Raw genomic sequence first — 21,332 nt, forward strand, 5'->3', positions numbered from 1 at the left:
TGTACACAATAACAGCCATGTGGTACAATGACTAATATTGATAAACTGAACCCTTCTCAGCATTGCAAGGATCTAAGACATCTTCAGAGGGCTTGTGTTGGAAAATGCTATCCACATCCAAAGAAAGAACTATGGAAGTTGAATCGCTATTATTTTTTTTTCTCTTCTGTTGAGCTTTGTTTCCTCTTTCTGATGGTTCCTCCTATTGGTTTTAATTTTTACTTACAACATCACTAATGTGAAAATATGTTTAATGGGTATGTAAATGTATAGCCTATATCAGATTGTGTGCTGTCTTGGGGAGGGTGGTGGGGAGGAAGGGGGAGAAAAATTTTAAACTCAAAAGCATATGGAAGTGATTGTTGATAAATCAAAATAAATAAATAAAATTTAAAAAAAGAAGATGAGATTATATAATCCATTAAGTAGCCATTAATTTCTCCGCAATTAGGAACTGATAGACAATGAGAGAGAATTATTCATGTCAGAAATATTCCTAGAATTGCTTCACAAGGTAAAATCATAGATTGTCTAGATGTCACGAGTAAGTGTTGTTGAAAGTCATTTGGTCTACCATGTTTGGAAAAAGAGTTCCTCATGGAAAAGGGGAAGAATTCAGAAGCATAAATGAATTGGTCCTGTTACCCATAACTGTTAGGATGTGTAGGAAGCTGTGGTGTACTATAAAAGAGCATTTGAACCCAGTCAGAAGACCGGTTTAAACTGTAGGTTCTGCTGCCCATTAGCTGTGCTACACTTGGCAAATGATTTGCCTTCTGTAGGCTGATTGGATAGGGGAAGAGATAGAAATGACTTGGGTTTCTGTTCTGAGTAATTGGAAAGTTGATAATACCACTAAAAGAGAAAGGTACTGTGCTACAGGAGAATTTAAATTCAAAGTCCTTTAGAAATTTATTCAATGCCAATGTAGAAATGTTTTTTGCATATTCATTGACGAATAGTGTTTCAGAGCACTACCTTGAAAGTGGTAAATTTAAAAAATGCTCCCATTAAGAATTCAGAGAAACATGAGAAGACTTAGAAGAATTGATGCAAAATAGAATGAACAGAATCAATAAAACTATGTTAACAGTATAAGTGTAAAAACTAATAATGAAAAGAACCAAAATTAAATGTTATGTAAATATAATGACCAATCTTGTCCCTGAAATGCACCTCCCTCCCTTCTTTTCATTAGTGGGAAACTATGGCTAAGGAAACATTATATAGACTGTCAGACTGAAATGATACATTGGTTAGTTTTTGGTGAGCTGCTTTGCTCCCCTCTTTCTTTTTTATTCTTTGTTACAAGAGATGGCTCTTTGGGAAAGGGAGGGTTACATTTGGAAAAGAATGAAAATGATATAAAAACAAAGAAAACAAACTTCTTTTAAAAATCTAATAAAACTTAAATTCCCTGTAGTCACACCTTCCCCCATGACTTGTTCCATCATATTGCATGTAGCAAAAAACAAAGTGACACATGGATTCCATGTGAGGCAATCTTGGGACCTTCCAAAAATGGTTAAAGAATTTATTTTGTATTTGTGAAGAAAGGAAAGGTCTAAGCTGACATTTTTGATTTTTGTGAAACATTAGAATGGAAAAGAAGACATTTTATTAATAGAATATTAATATTTCAGGGCCACCTGTATATTAAATTCTTCTACCATCTGCATAATTCCATTACTTTGAAAAGATACAATAATAGTGCTGTCGGATCATCAAATGCCTTAATGCTTCAAAATTCAGATGATTTTTGGGAGAACCTTAATTATTTTCAAGTGTATATAGTTAGAGAGATAACACACCCTAACAAATCCTTTTTAGACACTTGCATTACGCTTCAGAGAATATTTAATTAGAGGTTTGCGATAGGAATTAGTTAGGAACTGAAAACCACCTATCAAAAGGCAAAGGAAGCCTGGTGTTGGTAATGTGGTGCACATATAGAGATGGTTCTCAGGGCAGAGAAAATTCTTTATTTGTTGTTTATAGAAGGAATCAAAGGTCTTGAACCTTTGGTGTTTATTTGAAGGTGAGGTTAGAAATGTCCTGTAATCTTAAACTTAACATGTCCAAAACTTAATTTATTATCTTTCCCTCCCAAAACTTCCCCATTTCCTATTTTTCATATTACTATGGAGGTGTGATACCACCATCCATCATCAAATGGGAAAATTTTACAAAGCACTTAGTATGGTGCCTAGAATATAGTAGGCACTTAATAAACACGTATTCCCTTCCTGTCCTCCTAGTCACCCACACTTGAAACATGTCATCATCAACTCATCATCCCCACCGTCCTTCCCATCTCCAACCTATCGACAAGGTCTATCAATTTTACATTCTCATCTCTCTTATTTTCTCCTTTCTCTCCTCTGACTCTGCCATCACACTTGCCCAGGACCTCATCATCTTAGACCTAGAAAACTGTAATAGCCTGATGCTTGGTCTCCCTGCCTCAAGTCTCTCCCCACTCCAGTCTGGCCTACATTCAGCTGTTGAGATAATATGTTGCATGAGATCTACTTCCCCATGTGTGTACAGTGCACTAAAATTATTTGAAAACCTGTGGATTGTCTGGACATATCTCTGTTTTCCAACAGGGTATTGTTATTATTAAAGGGATTATTATTATTAAAGGGATCTTAGAAATCTTCTGGTCCAACCTTCTCATTTTACAGATGAAGGAACTGAAACCTAGAGCTGGTAAGTCAAGTCACTTACCCAAGATCATGGAGGTAGTTATGAATGACATAAGAATCTGAATCCAATTCCTCATGGTACAAATCTAGGGTTCTTTCAATTATACCACACTGACTCTATTCAAATTAGCAGGATTAGTTGAGACAGCGGCTTCTGATGCTGTGATTTGAGGCCAAAGCATGATTCCCTTTCTGCTATATAAACCGGCCAGAGTCCTGAAGTCTTACTATTAGTTATTCCACTGAATGAGGCAATGCCCTCGGGTTAGAAAGGCTTGGTGACTAGGAGGTAAGGGCAAGTTGACTGAGCTCACATTGGCATACATTATAACCCACCAGCACAGGTTAGGCCTTATTTTGGCATAAAAGCCACTATATATAAAGAGGGTTTCTACAACTCTGGCCTTCTGAAGGTTCCTCTCAGTCCTCTTCTTATCCTTTCAATCATCATCATCATCATCATCATCATCATCATCATCCCTTTCCCCAAAGTAAATTCCATATCCTATTTTGTTTTCACTGAGATTTCATCAGCATAGAGGTTCCTTGGTGAGGAAACTCATTTACTGATGCATACAGGAAACTTACCTGCAATCTATAGTCTTACAGAGCTATCTAGGGCATTGAGAGGTTCAGTGACTTGCCCAGAGTCACATAGAGCTAGTAGATGTTAGATGTGGAAGCTGAAACAAGGCTGTCCAGACTCTATCCATTATTCTATGGTTCCTCTCTGTTTTATTATGTGAGAGAATTGGTGTAAGTCTTTGTGGAAACAGATGAAACACACACACACACACACACACACACTCACACACATACACACACACAAGCACGCATGCACACACACATACACAAGCTTAGTGGTTTAGGATCAGTAAAATGCAGAAGTCCCACACAGCTTGACTTACCTTGTAATTACATATGGTGCAAAGCAAAGCAGAAACGTCCCAATGAAGGTGCTAATTTTCTTGGTGGCCCGTTGCCTCCGTCTCTTCTGTTCCTCCAGGCAGCGTTCTCTCACGCTGCAAGACAATGCGAGCAAACAGAAATGTGATTGCACCTATACTAGGGTTTCCAAATATGCTTTAGGGAAGGATCAACAACATAGCATCATAGATTTAAAGCTAGAAGGTACCTTGGAGCCCATCTAGTCCAACTCCCAAAACTGATGCCCAGAAAGTTTAAGTAATATGTCCAAGGTCACACAGATGATAAGGGACAAAGTCCAAATTTGAAGGCAGGTTCAACTTCAAATCTAGTGCTCTATCCACTGTACTCTATCTATCTTGTTAGCCTCTGAGTTCCCAGCTCCCTAAGACTGCCCCCATTCATTTTTATCTCCTTGTGAATATCTGCACAGTTCTTCAATATGAAACTCTTGGAAACTTCTGCTGTCACAGACTGACATTCAACTGTTATTAAAGCCCCATCTATGGATTCAGGTAACACTTAGACGTGCCTGGAAGAGAGAGGTGAAGGATCTGTTTAAAGTTACACAAAGAATCTCTGACAATGCCAAAAATAAAATTAGAATATCAATCCCCAAACCACAGTCTCTTCCATAATTTCATCATGCCCAAAGACAAGTCTTTTATTTACCTAACTCTGTGTCTTCCCTCACACTCCTTCTAATGCATGAAATGCCCCGCCTCCCTCATCTCTGCCATCCTCCAAATGCTATCACTCTAGAAAACCTTCTTTCTGCTGGTACATTCTCATCTCTCTTATTTTCTCCTTTCTCTCCTCTGACTCTGCCATCATCCTTGCCCAGGATCTCATCATCTTAGACCTAGAAAACTATAATAGCCTGATGCTTGGTCTCCCTGCCTCAAGTCTCTCCCCACTCCAGTCTGGCCTACATTCAGCTGTTGAGATAATATGTCCCATGAGATCTACTTCCCCATGTGTGTACAGTGCACTAAAATTATTTGAAACCCTGTGGATTGTCTGGACATATCTCTGTTTTCCAATAATATTTTGTGTTTCTCTTATTAAAAGGCAAAATGATACAATTCTTATTTTGTTTCTATCTTTTTACTGCCAAGGATAGTGATTTTTGCAGTGAAAGAATAGAGCAAGAAGGATTAATAGGGAGTAGAAACCCAAGATAAGTAAGGAGATAAAGTAAGAAAGCCACAAGCTGTCCTCAATGCACTTTGGTCACTTAATCAAGGGGCATTACATTCCAGGTTATAGAAACAACTGATGGAGGTGATTCCTGAAGTCTTTCTGATGATCTCTAAATGCAGTGGTCATGAAGAATGGAAAGCATGTGAAAGGACTGGAAAAGGGCAAATGCTCTGATTTTCAGAATTCAGAAGGAATGTGGTCTCTGAGCTATAAGGTAATGGGATTTGATTTTGTTCCTGGAAAAGTTCTCAAATATATGATTAAAGGGATGATTTTTGTCCTCATAGAAAGGAAAACTATGAACACAAATGGCTTCATTAGAAACAGGTCATAAAGAGGTAATGTGGTGTAGTGGAAGGATCACTATATTTAAGAGCAAAGAGTCCCTGATTTTCAAATCCTGTCTCTGTCACTTTCTGCCTATAGAATCCTAAGAAAGTTATTTAACTTCTCTGGGAGATCTGTTTTTTTTTTCCATATAAAAATGAAGGAGTTGGATTAGATGACATCAAGATCCATCCCAGCTCTAAATCTGTGATTTCTTCTTATGACAGGATTATGAGATCAGCACATCAGAAAAATACTAGAAACTTAAGTTTACCTAGATGCCAGAAATGTATTTAGATAAGTCTCTTTGGTGCTATCCTGTGTGCCAAATAAAGAAATGCAGGCTAGATGACAGGATATCTAGGTAAATGTGGAAGTATTTGAATCACAGGACCCAAAACCTATGAATGGTTCCACGTCAACTTTGAAGGTGCTCTCTAAATGGAATCTCTCAAGGATCTGACCAGTGCAGTTCAACACTATTATCAATGACATAACACACAGTGGTATGATTGACAAATGTACAGATGACACAATCTGAGAGGGACACCTAGTACATAGAATGACAAAGAGTGAGGATCCAAAAAGTATTTGATACTCTACAAGAATGGAACCAATCTGATGAGAAGAAATTAAGTGGATATGAATGTAATACACAATTTCAAAAGAATTCACTTCACAGATACAGGTTGTCCCAAAAGTCAGTTTTCAGCTATTAAATCTTAATAGCTTTTGTGGTATAAGATGTATAAGCAGAGGAAGGCCCACCTAAACAGCAAGGTTTCTGAAAAAAATGTGGAAGTTTGGTTTCTTGTCCAATACCACCACAGCTGCCTGATGCCTAACACAGGTCTGACTGTATCATTCCTTTGCTCAAAAAGTTTCAGTGTCTCTCTGTTGCCTCCAGGATAAAGTACAAACTCCTCAGCATGACATCAAAAGTCCCCCCACAGCTGTGGTCTTACTGACTGCTGCAGACTTATTTTTCCTTCCCATGGTCTCTGTATATATACGTATTTATCCTAATTGAATGTAAGCACCTTCAGGATAGGGACCATTTTGTTATTTTTGTCATATACTCTACACTTAAAACAGTGTCTTGTTCTTACTAGATGTTTAATAAATGTTTTTTGAACTGAGTTGAGTCAACAATGAGTCATTGGTGAGACACAATCCAAAAAAAGCAAATGTGATCTTAAATGTCATACGAGATGTGGAATGTTCATAACACTGGAGGTGATGGACCCACAGTACTCTGCCCTTGTTAGATCCCATGTCAGCCAACAACCATTTAGTAAATCCTTTGTAGGTTCCAGGCCTTGGGCTGAGGGTGGGGGATATGGAGAAAAGCACAAATTATTCCTGTCCTCTGGGACCTCATCATCTAATTAAGGGAACTAAACATGAAGATGACAAGGTATATACATATACATATGTATATATATATATATATATATATATATATATATATATATACATATATGTATATATATATATATATATAGAGAGAGAGAGAGAGAGAGAGAGAGACAGAGAGAGAGAGACAGAGAGAGAGAGAGAAAGAGAGAGAGAGAGAGAGAGAGAGAGAGAGAGAGAGAGAGAGACAGGCAGACAGACAGAGAAAGAGAGACAGAGAGAGTAGTAGGAAGGTAATCACAACGGGTAGCTAGATGGCTTAGATAGAATGCTGTTCCTGGAGTCAGGATGACTCATCTTCTGACTTAAAATCTGACTTCAAACACTAGCTATGTGACCCTGGGCAAGTCACTTCATCTTGCTTGCCTTGATTCCTCATCTGTAAAATGAGCTGGAGAAGGAAATGGCAAACCACTCCAGTGTCTCTGCCAAGAGAACCTTAAATGGGGTCACAAGGAGGCACACAAGACTGAACTGACTTGACAACAACAGTCTCAAAAGGGGAGGCACTAGCCGTGAACTATGAAGGGTTGGTAGAAAGAACTGAGGACATTCAACCATGAGAATGAAAGAATTGGGGGTGGGGGTGGGGAGATAGCAATCTTCAAGCTTTTGATGACTTGTCACAAGAAAGAGAGATGATCATTTTTCTGCTTGACCCCACAGAGAAGAGCTTGGAGAAATGGGTGCAAGTTGTTAAGAGATGAATTGAGGTTCAAAGTAAGGGTAAACATTCTAACAATTAGACCATTCCAAAAATGGGAGGTAGGCTGCCTCAGAAGGAAGGAATGTGCTTCCCTTACCTCAGGTCTTCAAACTGGATGAACACTTGTTGGGTTCTACAATCCCTTGTAGAAGGGATTCTTGGTCCAGGGTTAGATTAAACAGCCTCTTAGGTACCTTTCAATTCTAAGAATCTGTGATACCAATTTGTATCATGGTTATTTATATGTTCATCTTACCTCCCGTACTAGATTGTAAGCTTCTCAACGGCAGGATTTGTATCTTTCTCAGTGCCTAACAATAATAAAAACAAGGTGGAGATAGAAGTGAACCTTTATACAGTGTCTATTATGTGCACTGTACTAAGCATTATTTTTTACAAATATTATCTCCTTTAATCTTCATAACATCCCCTAGAGGTAGGTGCCATTATTATTCCCATTTTATTGTTGAAGAAATTGGGGCAAACAGAGGTCGAGTAATGCCTAGCATTGTGCAGTGTCTAAAGCCAAATCTGAACTCATGTCTTTCTGACTCCAGGCCTAGTGCTCTATCTACCTGCCACCAGATGCCTCTGCCTTTATAGGGCACATTACAATTGTTTAAAAAAAAGTTGTTTTATACATATAATAATATATGATCCTTACAAATATGTGCACATTTTGTTTGCTTCCATTAAAATAAGAAACCAACAAATTTCTTAACTACAGAAGGAATCCACAGGAGGAATGATGGTCAAGCCTCCACAGCCTATGGAGCCATGCCTTTCCAAGTTGGAAGCACTGTGGGGCATGGCATCTGTGAAAGGATCCAGCAGTAAAAATAGCCCTGACCAATGGAATAGAGCAAAGAGCCTTGGAAATATTAATTAGCGATGTTTAATTCCAAAGTGATACTTGCAGTCTTAATGTGCGAAGAGTTTTCTTTCCTTTCATAGCAGTAGACATTTTCAGGCTTAATTGAAATTGTCCTTAATCATATTTCCTACTTTAGATGGACAATTTAATTTCAATTTCTAATGACTGCTCAAATTCTATCTGATAATTCTCCCCTACCTTTTATTTGGTCTCTACCATATGCCATAGTTCTTTAAAATTGTTTTCTCATGTCCCACTGGTCATCAAATGAATTGCAACAGCTTAAATGCCAGGGAAACTGCATATTGCTTGATGAAAATACATCTAAGGGAATGTACAGATTAAAAAGATATTCAACGCAGAAAAGCATGGTATGTTATTACATAATTATAGACTATCAGGGCTGGAAAAGGCCTTGGAAAAATCACCTAATCTGATGCCTTCATTTTTACAGGTGAGTAAACTAAGACCCAGAGAAATGAAGTCACTTGCCTAAAATTACGTGTCTGCTTAATGACAAAGCTGGTGTGAGAATGCAGGTCTCCTGACTTCTGGTTGAGTGCTCTTTTTTACCATCATGGGAAATCTCCCTTAATGAATAAATCAAATTCCAAATGAGCAATGAGATATTATGGAAACGTGAAAGCCAGGGCATAATTGTGGTGAAGTAAGAGCCAGAAGCGGTGATTTGCTTTGTTGGGGAATGGTGATCACACCGCACAGTTTTATGCAGGCTTGGTTTCAACCACTGGCTAGGGGGAAAGTCCAGAGCTGGGAGTTAGAGAATCACAAGGTTTTGGAGCCTGAGAGATCACTGGTTCTAGGTCAGCTTCCTGATTTGACAGATGAGAAGACAGTGAAGTCATTTGCTCAAGGTCACACAGGCATTCAAGGCTAGAATTTTAATCCAAATCTTCTTATTCCAAAGCAGGGTACCTTCTGGCCCTCCTCCAGAGCTCCCCATAATGCCCCAGAAACCTCTTCATTCTGGAAAAACACTTCAGCCCTCGAACTGAGAACTCACACCTCAGGGAACTCAGAAGCACTTTCTGTTCCCGGGGTCCTCTCAGAGCTTCCATTTAAGGAGGGTTCCCCAGGCAATCATCTTTTAATTTCTAACCAGGTTACACTCCTCTGGACTCCATCCTGCCTCGGAGGGGCCAAGTACCTCCCTCTCTTTTTCTGCATCCATTTTGTTTTCCCCATTAGAATGTAAGCTCCTTGAGGGTAGGGACCACCTTTCTATTTGGATTTGTATTCTCAGTGCTTACCACAATGACGGCACATAGTAATCTGTTAAAATGGTTGTTGACTGACTGACTGATCTACAACACTGCTTTGGGGATTTGTCCTGCCAAAAATTTGCTGTGTGAAATTAGGGGGTAAGACATATCTGAGTCCGAATCTGGCCCCTGATACTTGCTGGCTGGGTAGCCATTACCAAATCACTTTACACTTTACACTCCAAACCTCAATTTCCCCATTTTACAAATGGGGACAACCTACCTGATACTAGAGACTATATGGCATTAAGGGTAGAGAGCTACCCTCAGTGTCAGGAAAACCTGAGTTCAAGTCCAGTTCCAGACAAATATTGGGTTTTGTTTGTTTATTGTTTTTGTTTTTGTTTGTTTGTTTTACCCAGATCAGTCACTGGTGTCCCAAGCTACTCTCTAAGGCTATATGCTGCCAAAAAAGGTCTGAGAGGGAGTTTCCTCAGAAAGAACTTAGGTCTAGTCTCTTTCCATCTACTGCAAGGGGTTATTTCAGATGGAAATAAGACGTGCCATAAAAATAGCTTTGCAAACTTGAAAGCGTTACATACATGTCAGTGGTTGGTGCTGTCCGTCTCTAGGGCCTCAGTTTCTTTATCTTTCAAATGAGGATTTTTTTAACTGACCTTTACATGACACTTTAGAGATTGCAAAGCACTTTTCATTCCTTATCTCATTTGAACTCCAAAGGAGAGCCTGTCTTCCAGCCTTGGCCCTGCTACTCCCTGGTGCATCCACAAAATGAGTGATTTGGAATCAAGCCTAGTCTCCTGCATCACCAGTCACCCAGATTCAAAATATGGACCATTAGAGTGTCTTCTCCTCGAGGGCAGGCAGGGACTGCTTTCTGCCTTTCTTTGTGTCCTTGTTGCTTAGCACAGTGCCTGGTACCTAGTACGTGCTCACTAAGTACTTGCTGATTTACTGGTTGACAGCAATGGCCATCTTTCACTGTGCCTGTTCCACCATCACCTTACATCCGATTAGTTTCTGGGTCATATTGATTCTTCCTCTATACCATCTGTCACAACGACCTGCTTCAATCCCCTCATCTAGCCACTAGCCTAATTCAATGACCCTTTTATCCTCTCTAGCCTGGGCTATCGTAACGACCTGTTAATCCACCTCCCTAGAATCATCCCATTTCTTCCTTGTCCGATCTATCCTCTGCAAAAATGCCAAACTGATGTACCAAAAACAAAGGTCTCACTGCGTCACCCCTTTACTCAAGAGTCCCCAGGGGTCCCCATGGCCTCTAAGAGAGAATTTAAATGCCTCTGCTTGGCATTCGAGGCTTTCCCCTGCCTTTGCTATATTAGTTCATGTTCTCCCACTACCTGAAGGCGATCAGGTGGCACAGTGGATACAGAGCTGGGCCTGGAGTCTGAAAGATCTGGCACTCACTAGCTGTGTCACCCTGGGCAAGTTACTTAACCTCTGTTTGCCTCCATTTTTTCAACTGTAAAGTAGGGATAATAATACCAACAATTACTTCACAGGGATGTTGTGAGGATCAAATGAGATACTATTTGTAAGGGACTTAGCACAGTGCATAATAAATGTCTGTTCCCCCTCCCTTTCATCCCCTCTTTACAAGTGATCCAGTCAAACTGGTCATCTAGCTGTTCTCCATGGAAAACATTCCATCCCTGCCTCTGCCCTGGTGCTTTCCTCCTTGTCCACCTCCCTAGCCCCAGGCTGGGACACATTCCCTCTTCATTTCTGCCTCATAGGGTCACTAGCTTCAGCTAAGGATTCTATTGAGAGAGTACAGCTCAGGTGATACTCTCTACACGAAGTTTTTTTTCCTAATCCCACCAGTTGTTAGTAAGTTTTCCTCTTTAAAACATCATGTACAATGGTGTAATCCTTTTTATGTGCTAAGCTATGTACACATCATTTCACCGAGGGGCAACATAAACACCCTGTGCACAAGGGCTGTCTCATTTCTGCACTTATAGCCACAGTGCTTCATAAATGCCTGCAGAATTGAATTTATACATATCTAGCACCCTATCCAGTACATTAGAGGTGTCAAACTCATGGCCGCTCCCAAGTGTAGCCAGAATAAAATGTAGTTGGAAAATGTTTCACAAAAAAAAAAATAAAAATACAGTAAAATGTAGATAATATCAATTGGTGGTTTTCTAACTCAACATGCAGCCCACGGGATCTATTTCTGTTTCACTCTGACACCACTGCAGAGCGCTCTACTGCCTGTCGAAAAATCTGCCCTATCTACCTCGAAGGATTGTTGTGAGCCAAGGAACGCCAAAATGCTTTATAAAGTCCTAAGTCTCATATAAATGTGAAGTATCAGAGATATTGTTTTTGGGGAAAGCCCAAGATTTCCTGATGTCTGAGAGAATCAAATTGAATTAAATGCTCCTTGGACAGCATGACTCATCTGTTAGTGGTCCTCGAAGAAAGCTGACAAGCAAACCTACCCAGAGCATTAAAGGGGAGGTTGGTGTACTAGCACAAGGCCTGTGGGAGAAGGTGACTACCAAGGAATAGATTTCATCCCCTGAGTCACCACGTTAGGCTTCCCTGAAGGCATGTGGAGGTGGAGGAGATTTCATGAATTGGTGCTTGTAGAGTCTTTTGAGATCTTCCAAAAATAAACAGCAAGAGCATAATGACTCTGCAATGAATGAGACTGTGCCATTGTAGCAAAGAGATTTCACCCACGAGGTTGCAAAAGGCAAAAAGGGAATTGAGCTCACTTCATTTGACTTTGCAATGCTTTTTTGTTGTTGTTATAGAGACATGGATTCATTGAAGAGGGGGGAGTTAGGTCTGAGTCTTCTTTGCATTCCTAATACATAGTATGATGCCCTGAACAAAGCAGAGTTAGAGTTCAGGAGATGTCTGTTGAGTCGATGATCTATCTACTACACCTGAAAGTATTTGAGATAGAGTTCAAATTATGGCAAAGATTATTCATTTTTAGAAATTTAAGTGATAATGGACAAAATAGATGAGAGTGAGGAAACAAACTTTTATAAAACTAATTTTGTGCAAAAAGGAAAGAAAAACAAAACAAAGATGATGCCTTAGACAAAGCAGCTGTTTTCAGTGGAAGGACAGTTATTATCAATCTCCACTTAAAAGAGGCCCCTTATGCTAAGGCTATAGAAGGTGAGGGGAAGTGGGAGTTGACAAAGGCCCTTTGATAACTTGTACTTTTTTCCCTAAAGCTTAAGGTCATTATTTAAACTCAGTAAGCTCTTCAACTTCCCTCTGCACTATTGTACATCTTTAACCAACCCTACAACCAAAGACTTAAAGTTAGAAGGGACCTCAGACATCATCGGAGCCAAACTACTTGTTTTACAGATCAGGAAAGTGAGACCCAGTGAAGGCAAGCGGTTTGCCTATGAAGACAGAGCAAGAAAGCAGGATAATGGACATTATAGCTCAGCTCCTTAGCTCCCATTGCAGTATATTCCCTTCCATGAGATGGACAATTCAGTCCCTGGATCCACCCATGTGGGTGCTTCCTCCCTCCAGTGACACAGTTTATAGCTCTTCCATGTCCCCCAGGTCCCCAGCAAGTGACAGAGAAAGACAAGGAGAGATCAGCCAGCAATATGACTAAGATTTGACTTAAAGGCACAGGGTTGGAAGAATTTCCCAGAAGTGAGTCTTCCCACTTCTAGTAGCAGCTCCCCTCTTATCAGAGCAGCAGCCCCATAGCAATAAAATCTCCTTGTATTCCTAAAGTTTTTTGTTACCTTTTTTCCCAAAGACCTTTTCATCATCATAGACTTGTGGGAATATTTTTATAATTATTGTGAAAAAGGAACTTAATAAAAGGATTTATTCTGTGAAATATGAATTCAGTCAAAGGGCCACACTTGAGGACCTAGACGGCCACATGTGACCTCGAGGCCAAAGGTTCCCCATCCCTATAGTGGGACCTTAGAAGGTATGATACCTTCAGCTGTCTTGAAGACCTGTCCACTCCTTTTTTGTCACTTTTGAAGTATCTACCTAAAATACTCAGGTAGAAACTGAGGCATAAGAAGACAAATGGCTTGAAACTCTTTCTATGGTATTTTTAAAGATAAATTTATGGGACCAAATGTTCTTCCAAAGTATGTGTTTACCTTGGGTTATTTTTTCAGTGTCTGCAACCTGACATCTAGTTTCACCAAGATGAGATGAGACATGAAATACATACCACTGTCAGGTTTAAGGAGAGTAATCCTGAGGTGTGAAATAGAAATTCCTCAGTCAGGCTGTATCTACTCAGGCAGAGTAAAGGGAAGGATACCATGATTAGCTTAAATAGCTATTATTAAGACGGGAGCCATTGGAAAATTTAGACCCTAGATTTCTCTCTTTCCTTTTCCAGGCATAATGAACTTCTATTATCACAGTTCTTTTTCTTGCCCTATGTTTTCATGATAAAGTAATGAAAGATAAGATACCAATTGATAGCAGGGATATATTCAAAGATGAAGTCTCCAGGGCACATCAAAGGGTCATTACAAATTCAGTCTAATTGCCTACACCACTCCCATATCATAAAACTGTGCAAGGAGAAACAATGGTCATAATGGTGGCCCCAAGAATCTAAGAGATCCTTAAAGTCCTTCTGAATCATCAAAGAATCATTCAAGTGTGGTTAGTACTATTTTAATATTAAATGTCTTAATTTATTTGAATTTCACAAAAACAGATCGGGCACACATATAGAGGATACCCCTAAAGTCTTAGTGCAGTTTAAAGCTTTAATAGCTTAAAGACTTTGAGGACACCCCGTATGTGCGTACATATGTACATGGATAGATAGATAGATAGATAGATAGATAGATAGATAGATAGATAGAGCATTGTGTGTATATGTATGTATACATATATTTGTTGTTGTTCAGTCATTCAGTAACATCTGACTATATTGTCACAGAGTTTTCTTGACAAAGATATTGCAGTGGTTTGCTATTTCCTCCTCCAGTGGATTAATGCAAACAGAATTTAAGTGACTTGCCCAGGATCACACAGCTAGTAAGTGTCTGAGGCCAAATTTGAAATCAGATCTTCCTGACTCTAGGCCCAGCACTCTATCCTCTGAGCTACCTTGATGCTTCCTATATACAAACATACATACATGCATACAACATATACATACATACACATACACTTATGCACTCACTTAACCTTTATTCCCCAACCATTCGTGGAAAGTGAGAATATGGTGTTAATTCTTCACTTTTCCACTTCCTTTCACCATATTTGAGTGGAGAAGTTAATCTTTTGGTCCTCCCTGAGCCCAGTTCTTCTTGGCATGTGGAATCATCCTGGTTGTAAATGGGATCTGGGTTTGCCATTAGGTAAAACTGAATCTCCTCTCTAATTCTATATCTATGATCCTCTGGTCTCATAGTATTGTGTAGTCTTAGACAATTACTTTAAAATTTCTAGTTAACATTATTTCATTGGTGTGGGTATTGTCTCCTCTAGAATGTATGCCCCCTTTATGCCTTAATAGATGGTCTTAATGAGTTGCTGTGGCTGAAAGAAAAAAAAACTCTCTCACCTAATGGCCAATATCCTGGTAATGAGTCTCTCTGAACTTAGAATTATTTATCTTGGACAACAGAAAAGAATGCTGGCCTTGGAGTTACAAGGCTAAAGTTCAAAACAGCTCTTCACCTTTCTAAATGTCTAACCTTGGACAAGTCACTTAGTCATTCTTCGGTTCAGTTTTGTCTTCGGCAAAATGAGGCATTTGGACAAGATGACCCCTAAAATCCTTTGTAGCTTAGACACCATTCCAGTTCTATGATCCTATGATCTCTCCAGATGAATTTGGCAGGACCTTCCAGAAACTGCCCAATGCTGCCCCAATCTGTGTAAACCTCTGTGGTCACTCCATGCCATGAATTGGCATCAGGGAAGGATTTTAGTGGACCTTCATGCATCCATAGCCTACCCTTCTTAGGTGGGTACATGTCTTGTCATTCCTACTAAAATATAAACTCTTTAAAAGCAGAATAGTAACTTTGCCTCTCTCGTCCACTATTTCTTTATCTTTAAATGAAGCAGCTGTATTAAATGATTTCTGATATCTCTTTCAGCTCTCAATCTTTGGATCTTAAGACCCTATCATCTTTACCTTTTTAGCTCTTCCAATACCTACCATCATGTCATGTGTATAGTAAGTGTTTAATAAATGTTTGTCAAATTAATGAACTAATGAAGCATCTAATGGATAAAAAACCAAATAAATGATAAATACTAGAAATTCTCTCAACCCATTATTAGTGTGGTAACTATAGAAACAATCTTTAAGAGAATAAAACCTCACTTCAGGGTTATTCAATTCTGTTCTTTTAATTTTAATTTTAAGGAGACAGAGTTCTATGATCTCATGGTGGTACTAAGAGTGGAAAAAGAGGTTGATTACTAATTCAATTATCATCTTTTATTAAAAAGTCTTACAACAAGTATAGATGTAGACATACAGCATGTCCTAAAAGTCAGTATGGTTTTAAGCTTCCCAGAAAGTCAGTCCAGTATATTGGGAAAAGCTTTGTGGAGGTATCATAGAATGGGGAGAGACTTGAGGGTTAGAGACCAGTTAGTAGGCTATCACAATAGTCCATGTAAAAGTCAACATAGGCCTGGACTAAGGTAGCCTTGAGAATAGGAAAGAGGACAGACACAAGAGATACTACAGAAGTAGAATCAATAAGACTATGTAACTGATTGGTTACATGGGGTACAGGAGATGCTGGGAACATGCTGCTGGTGATATGGAAGGAATGATTAGCATCCTTAATATTTTAGTAATGCTAATTTTAAAAATTTCTCTGCCCCACGTTTTTGAAAGGAATAAAAATTCATCTTTTTTTGAACATGATTAAGGAAGGCTTCTAGGCAGGCTATATTTGTCCTCTATATTTCTCTAGCACCAAACTGGTATTTCCATTATAGCTACCCAGTTTCATAGGTGTTCAATGATGATGTATACCTCTCATTTAAACTATATTTAAACATCAAATATCTTAGTGCTGGGATCCCAATTAATTACTGAGGGCATCTGCTCAGACAAAAATATGCTGATAGGAACATGACTCATTGAGAGTCAATTTGTCTTTACCTTTATCACCCTTTCTCCTTCTAAGTAAGACTCTATGTGGAGGAACTACTCAGGTTTGGAGCCAGATAATTCAGTATCATATAAAATTATCTGAATCCCAAGGAGGCCTTTCCTGAGAACAATAATAGGCAGGCATTTCTCATGAATAAGTTTGGGACAAAACTGGGGGTGAGTCATGTTGAGAATGAGGCTGATGCAGTAAAATGTATATGAACACATACAATTTAAACTATGTAAACTCTTGTGGCCATCTCTCTTTTCAGATTTGATGACTGTTTTAAAAATTTTCATAAAATGAAACATGTAGGTGGTGTAACATACAGAGCACTGGACTTGGGAGTCAGTAAGATCTAAGATTGAATCCTGCCCCAGATACTCACTAGCTGTTTAACCTGAATAAATTACTTAACGTCTTTCAGACTCAGTTTCCTCATCTCTAAAATGGAGATACTAATACCATCTACCTCACAGGGTTGAGATGATAAAATGATTTAACATACATAAAGTACTTTACAAACCTTAAAACACTGTATTTATGCTAGTTATTATTACTATTAAATGGTAATGATAATAGATTCAGTTACTCTGACATACATTTACATTTTGGCCTATCTAGGGCAAGGAAAAACTGGTAACAAAAGTCCATTTATTTTAAAACAGGGCCTTTCCAAAATGATCAAATTTATAACAACATTTGTCCAGCAAAGTTTGGCTACTAGGATTTTAATGGTGCCTTGAAAATGATAATTTACTAAAAGTCCCCTACAAATATGAAAGCGTTAGAGCATGCTCTCTCTCTCCCCACCACCATGTGCTCTGCAGGGAACAGCGTGGAGATGTCATGATTAGTGGGACTTCAAACAAAGACTCGAATCACATCTTGCTCTGATTTCTCCTCTCTAAAGGAACTTTCCTTCCCTCAGAGGTTTCTGTTCAAGCCACTATGAAATATGAAACAGTAAGAATCTTATTGTTGGAATCCAGAAGACTTGTTTTCCTTTTCCTCTTGCCTCACTTTCGTTTGCTTCATTGACAGTATTAACACCTTTAATACACAAACATAGGATTATAGCTCTAGAATCTGAAGGAATCTCAGAGGCCATGTGGTTCATCTCCTCATTTTATAGTAGAGGAATATGAGGTTGAGGTCAGTGTCCAAAGTTACACAAGTAGTAAAAGTCAGAGGCAAGATTTGAACCCAAGTTCTCTGATTCTTTCCTCATTTATAAAGCAGTCAGGTTGGACTAGCTACCTAGGTGGCACAGTGGATGCAGGGCTAGAACTGGAGTCAGGATGATCCATTTCAAAATTAGTCTAAAGCATTTACTAGTCGAATGACCTTGGGCAAATCACTTAATCTCTGTCTGCCTCAGTTTCCTCATCCGCAAAATGGGGATAATAGCAGCATTTACCCCCCCAAGAGTTATTGTGAGGATAAAATTAAGTAATGCTTAAAAAGAGCTTTGCAAATGTTAAAGTGTTAGCTGTTGTCATTGCCTAAATCAACTTCTAGTTCTAGCTATATGATCTTTATTTTTCCTATGATTCCAGAATCAGTGTTCTTTCAACAATGCCACATTAATTCAATCCAAAAAGCATTTATTTAATAGTACCTAGTATGTGTATGACAGTATACTAAGTGTTAGCTGTTACAATCTTGGCATGTCTCTTTGAAATTATGGATACTTGTACACCCACACACACACACACACACACACACACATACAGACACACGCACAAAACAGAAAAAAAAATCAGCAATTCTATGGCCATTGCTAATGAAGAAATATTATATTAAAATACATCAAACCTAGATAACATCAATACTCACCTGTGTTTGTGTGTATAAATGTCTCTGTGGTAAGTTTTAGTTCCCTTATCTGTAGTACAGGGGAAAAAGAACCCTATAGGTACATCATAAGGGAATTGCTGGGAGGAAAGTATGTAAACATATATAAACATGTCAGATAAGTTATTATTATTGTTATCATTATTAATGGCCATAACAGGACAATAACTTCCCCCAAGCCCTTTAGGCTCCTCTTTACATTTGCAGGATAATCCTCTCTTAGCCTAATGCAGGAAGTGAAATTTCCAGAGAGCTCCTATTTGGTGAAAAATACTGATTGGTCTGGACCCCCAGCTAGGGAACACCATCATGTGCAAATCATAGTATTTGGAACAAAAAGGGTCATTAGAGGTCATCTAATTTAACTCTCTGGTTTTACATATATAGAGAAGCAATCCAGCAGAGATGAAGCGACCGGTCCAGGACTACATGAGCTGAATGTAGAAGAGCAGATTCTCTGACTACAAGTGCAAGAGTTCTGTCTACCAGATCATGTTTGTCTTTTCTACTTTGAAGTTCAAATGCAGCTCTTTTATTGACAGGCAGTAACAGCTAATAAATAGAAACTCTTCCAACTTGAACAACTCTTTTTAGTTGATCCTAACAGGAAACTTGACCCTGATTTATGGATTTGCTAACTCTTTCCTATTTCAGGAAGTAGCTCCAGGCTCCTTTAGTGTAAGAGACATGCTAATTTGCATATATCACTAACCCACTGCCAAACTCTCAAGGATTGTTAGCACCACCTGTTCTCACAGGAAGTGACACCATCAGTCCCATCAGCTTTAACTGTGTGGGCTACTCCTGTTAGAGCTCACAAACATTGCCTACGTCAGTATTCACACAGTTACGCAGCCAGCACCCCCTTAACTTGGGTCCTAGATGACAAAAATCTAAGATGCTCTCTCTATGGATTCATTAAGGCACTGAAATAACACCTTTGGTGAGGCATTGAATTTGTCACTTTTCTACCTTCTTTCTTGTTACAAGGAAACCTAAGGTGAACTAGGAACACCTTAATCAACATTCTCCCCAAGATGTTACATAGGGTATAAAAGTGAATTTAATCATGTTAGCATGAGCTGTTGTCCCTTATACTTTATCTCAAGAAGCAGTGGAATAATTCAGGTCACAACAGCACAAGGCTTAAACATTTGCTTAGACTCAAGACAGCCATCTCTCCTTTGGGAATATCATAAGACAATAGGATACATAAAGTTAGACATCCAAATTATAAATGTCACCATCGTGCATTTATAAGAAGGGTGTTAAGATATTAATGCAAAACTCTTCCAGAGTCTACCAGGGCATTCCAGAGAAGCAGGAATAAGATGAAACCTCTCTTCCCATGGTGGAGAGAGGGGGGAGATAAGGGCAAGAGCAGAGAGTCAGTAAGAGAGATATGAATCTCCTTCAGCAACCCTTTCTGCCTTTGCTTGTACCATAGCTCTCTTTTGTTGGAAACAGTAGAGCTCTACTCTCAAACTTTCCCCTATCTTTCTGCTTCCCTCTTCCCCAGATCCACCCCCTTCCCTTACCTGGGGTGTATGTCCACAAGCAATACCAGGGTCTGCATGGTGATCACATCAATGCGCTTACAGTGGAATCGGGCCACCTTGAGCACCTTGAGATACGTGAAACACAGCACGACAAAGGAGAGAAGGAAGCTGAGGGCGTGGAAAACCCCCGTGAAAACACTGAAAGGAACCCGCTCCTCGTGCCTCTTACTGTACAGGGTGCAGGAGGCATAGAGGTGATGGAAGCCCAGCCAGGACAGGGAGAGAGCGGCAGTGGGGAAGGAAATGGAGTGCAGCCACGTGTAGCCCACTATGAGAGCAGCGTCCTTGTAGCGCATCTTGGAGTGGTAGCTCAGAGGGAAGACCACGGCGACCCAACGGTCTATGCTGAGGGCGGCCATGCTCAGCATGGAGTTAGTGGTCAGGAAGGTTTCTAGGAAGCCCACGATGTGACAGAGTCTGTCTCCTCCTGGCTGCTGTTTATTAAGCATCCCGGCCAAGGTCAAGGGCATATTGACCACGGTCATCAACAAGTTGCAGCAGGTCAAGTTAAGGATGAAGAGCCCTGGCACTTGCTTGCGGATGTCAGGGCTGTAGAGGAAACAGATCAGCACCACCACGTTGGACAGCAGCGAGATAGCAATCATTCCGACCAGCAGGCAAGCCAAGCTCACGTCCCAAGAGTTCATGGTGTGGCCCTTCAGAGGAGGGACCTGTGGGCAAAAGGCACACCTTCCGGATGTTCGAGGAGCATAGTGCGAGGAGAGCTCATCTCCTCACCCCCAGCAGCACTTCTTCTGCCTGGCTTTTCTTTCCTCTTCCAGTAGTCGCTGCCTTGGCCCGTACCATCTTCCCCTGTCCCTTTCGTCTCCTTCTCGGACAGCAATTTTGGACACTGCCCCTGCTCTTCTCTCCACTTCAAATACTGTTCACAGAAGCTGCCCAGGAGCTTTGGGGTCAGTTAGCCTTCCACTATGCAAGAAGAGCCAGGAACAGGGCAGTCCTGCCTGTGAGCAAGACTGTATAGTGCAGCCCTGGACCGGGTGGGTCCAGAGAATGCAGGTATTCTGGGAAGGAGCTCTCCTGAGATCCCTTATCAGCCGGCGCGCAGGTCTCATTCTTCTTCCACTCTCCCCCCCGCTTTTCTTCCCTCCCCTCATCCCATTCTCTCTGTCTGTCTGTCTGTCTGTCTGTCTCTCTCTCTCTCTCTCTCTCTCTCTCTCTCTCTCTCTCTCTCTTTCTCCCCCTCCCTCCCTCTCTATGCTTTTTTTTTTTTCTTATCTGGCTTCTTAAGACAACTGATCAGGCAGGCAACACCCCCCCCCCAAACACACAGACATTAGCAGCTAAGTGCAGAGTGATTGGCTGCCTTCTCCCTCCCCTCTCCTCTCCCCGCCCCCCAGCCTCCACCTAGTACCAA

General features: G+C 40.1%; 1 protein-coding gene across 1 annotated transcript in view; it reads right to left on the reverse strand.

Annotated features, from left to right (window-relative positions):
- Positions 1-21,090, reverse strand: part of GPR26 (G protein-coupled receptor 26) — a 34,533-nt gene extending 13,443 nt beyond the window's left edge. Inside the window, exons 1-2 of the mRNA XM_020964120.2 lie at positions 19,934-21,090; positions 3,617-3,730 (exon numbers count right to left, since the gene is read on the reverse strand). Coding sequence (XP_020819779.1) covers positions 3,617-3,730; positions 19,934-20,601 — 782 coding nt within the window. The 5' untranslated portion in view covers positions 20,602-21,090. The remainder of the gene's footprint in view (positions 1-3,616; positions 3,731-19,933) is intronic.
- Positions 21,091-21,332: the final 242 nt, after the last annotated feature.

The sequence above is a fragment of the Phascolarctos cinereus genome, unplaced genomic scaffold (assembly GCF_003287225.1).
Source record: "Phascolarctos cinereus isolate Bilbo 61053 unplaced genomic scaffold, phaCin_HiC Scaffold_3;HRSCAF=262, whole genome shotgun sequence".
Lineage (NCBI taxonomy): Eukaryota > Metazoa > Chordata > Mammalia > Diprotodontia > Phascolarctidae > Phascolarctos > Phascolarctos cinereus.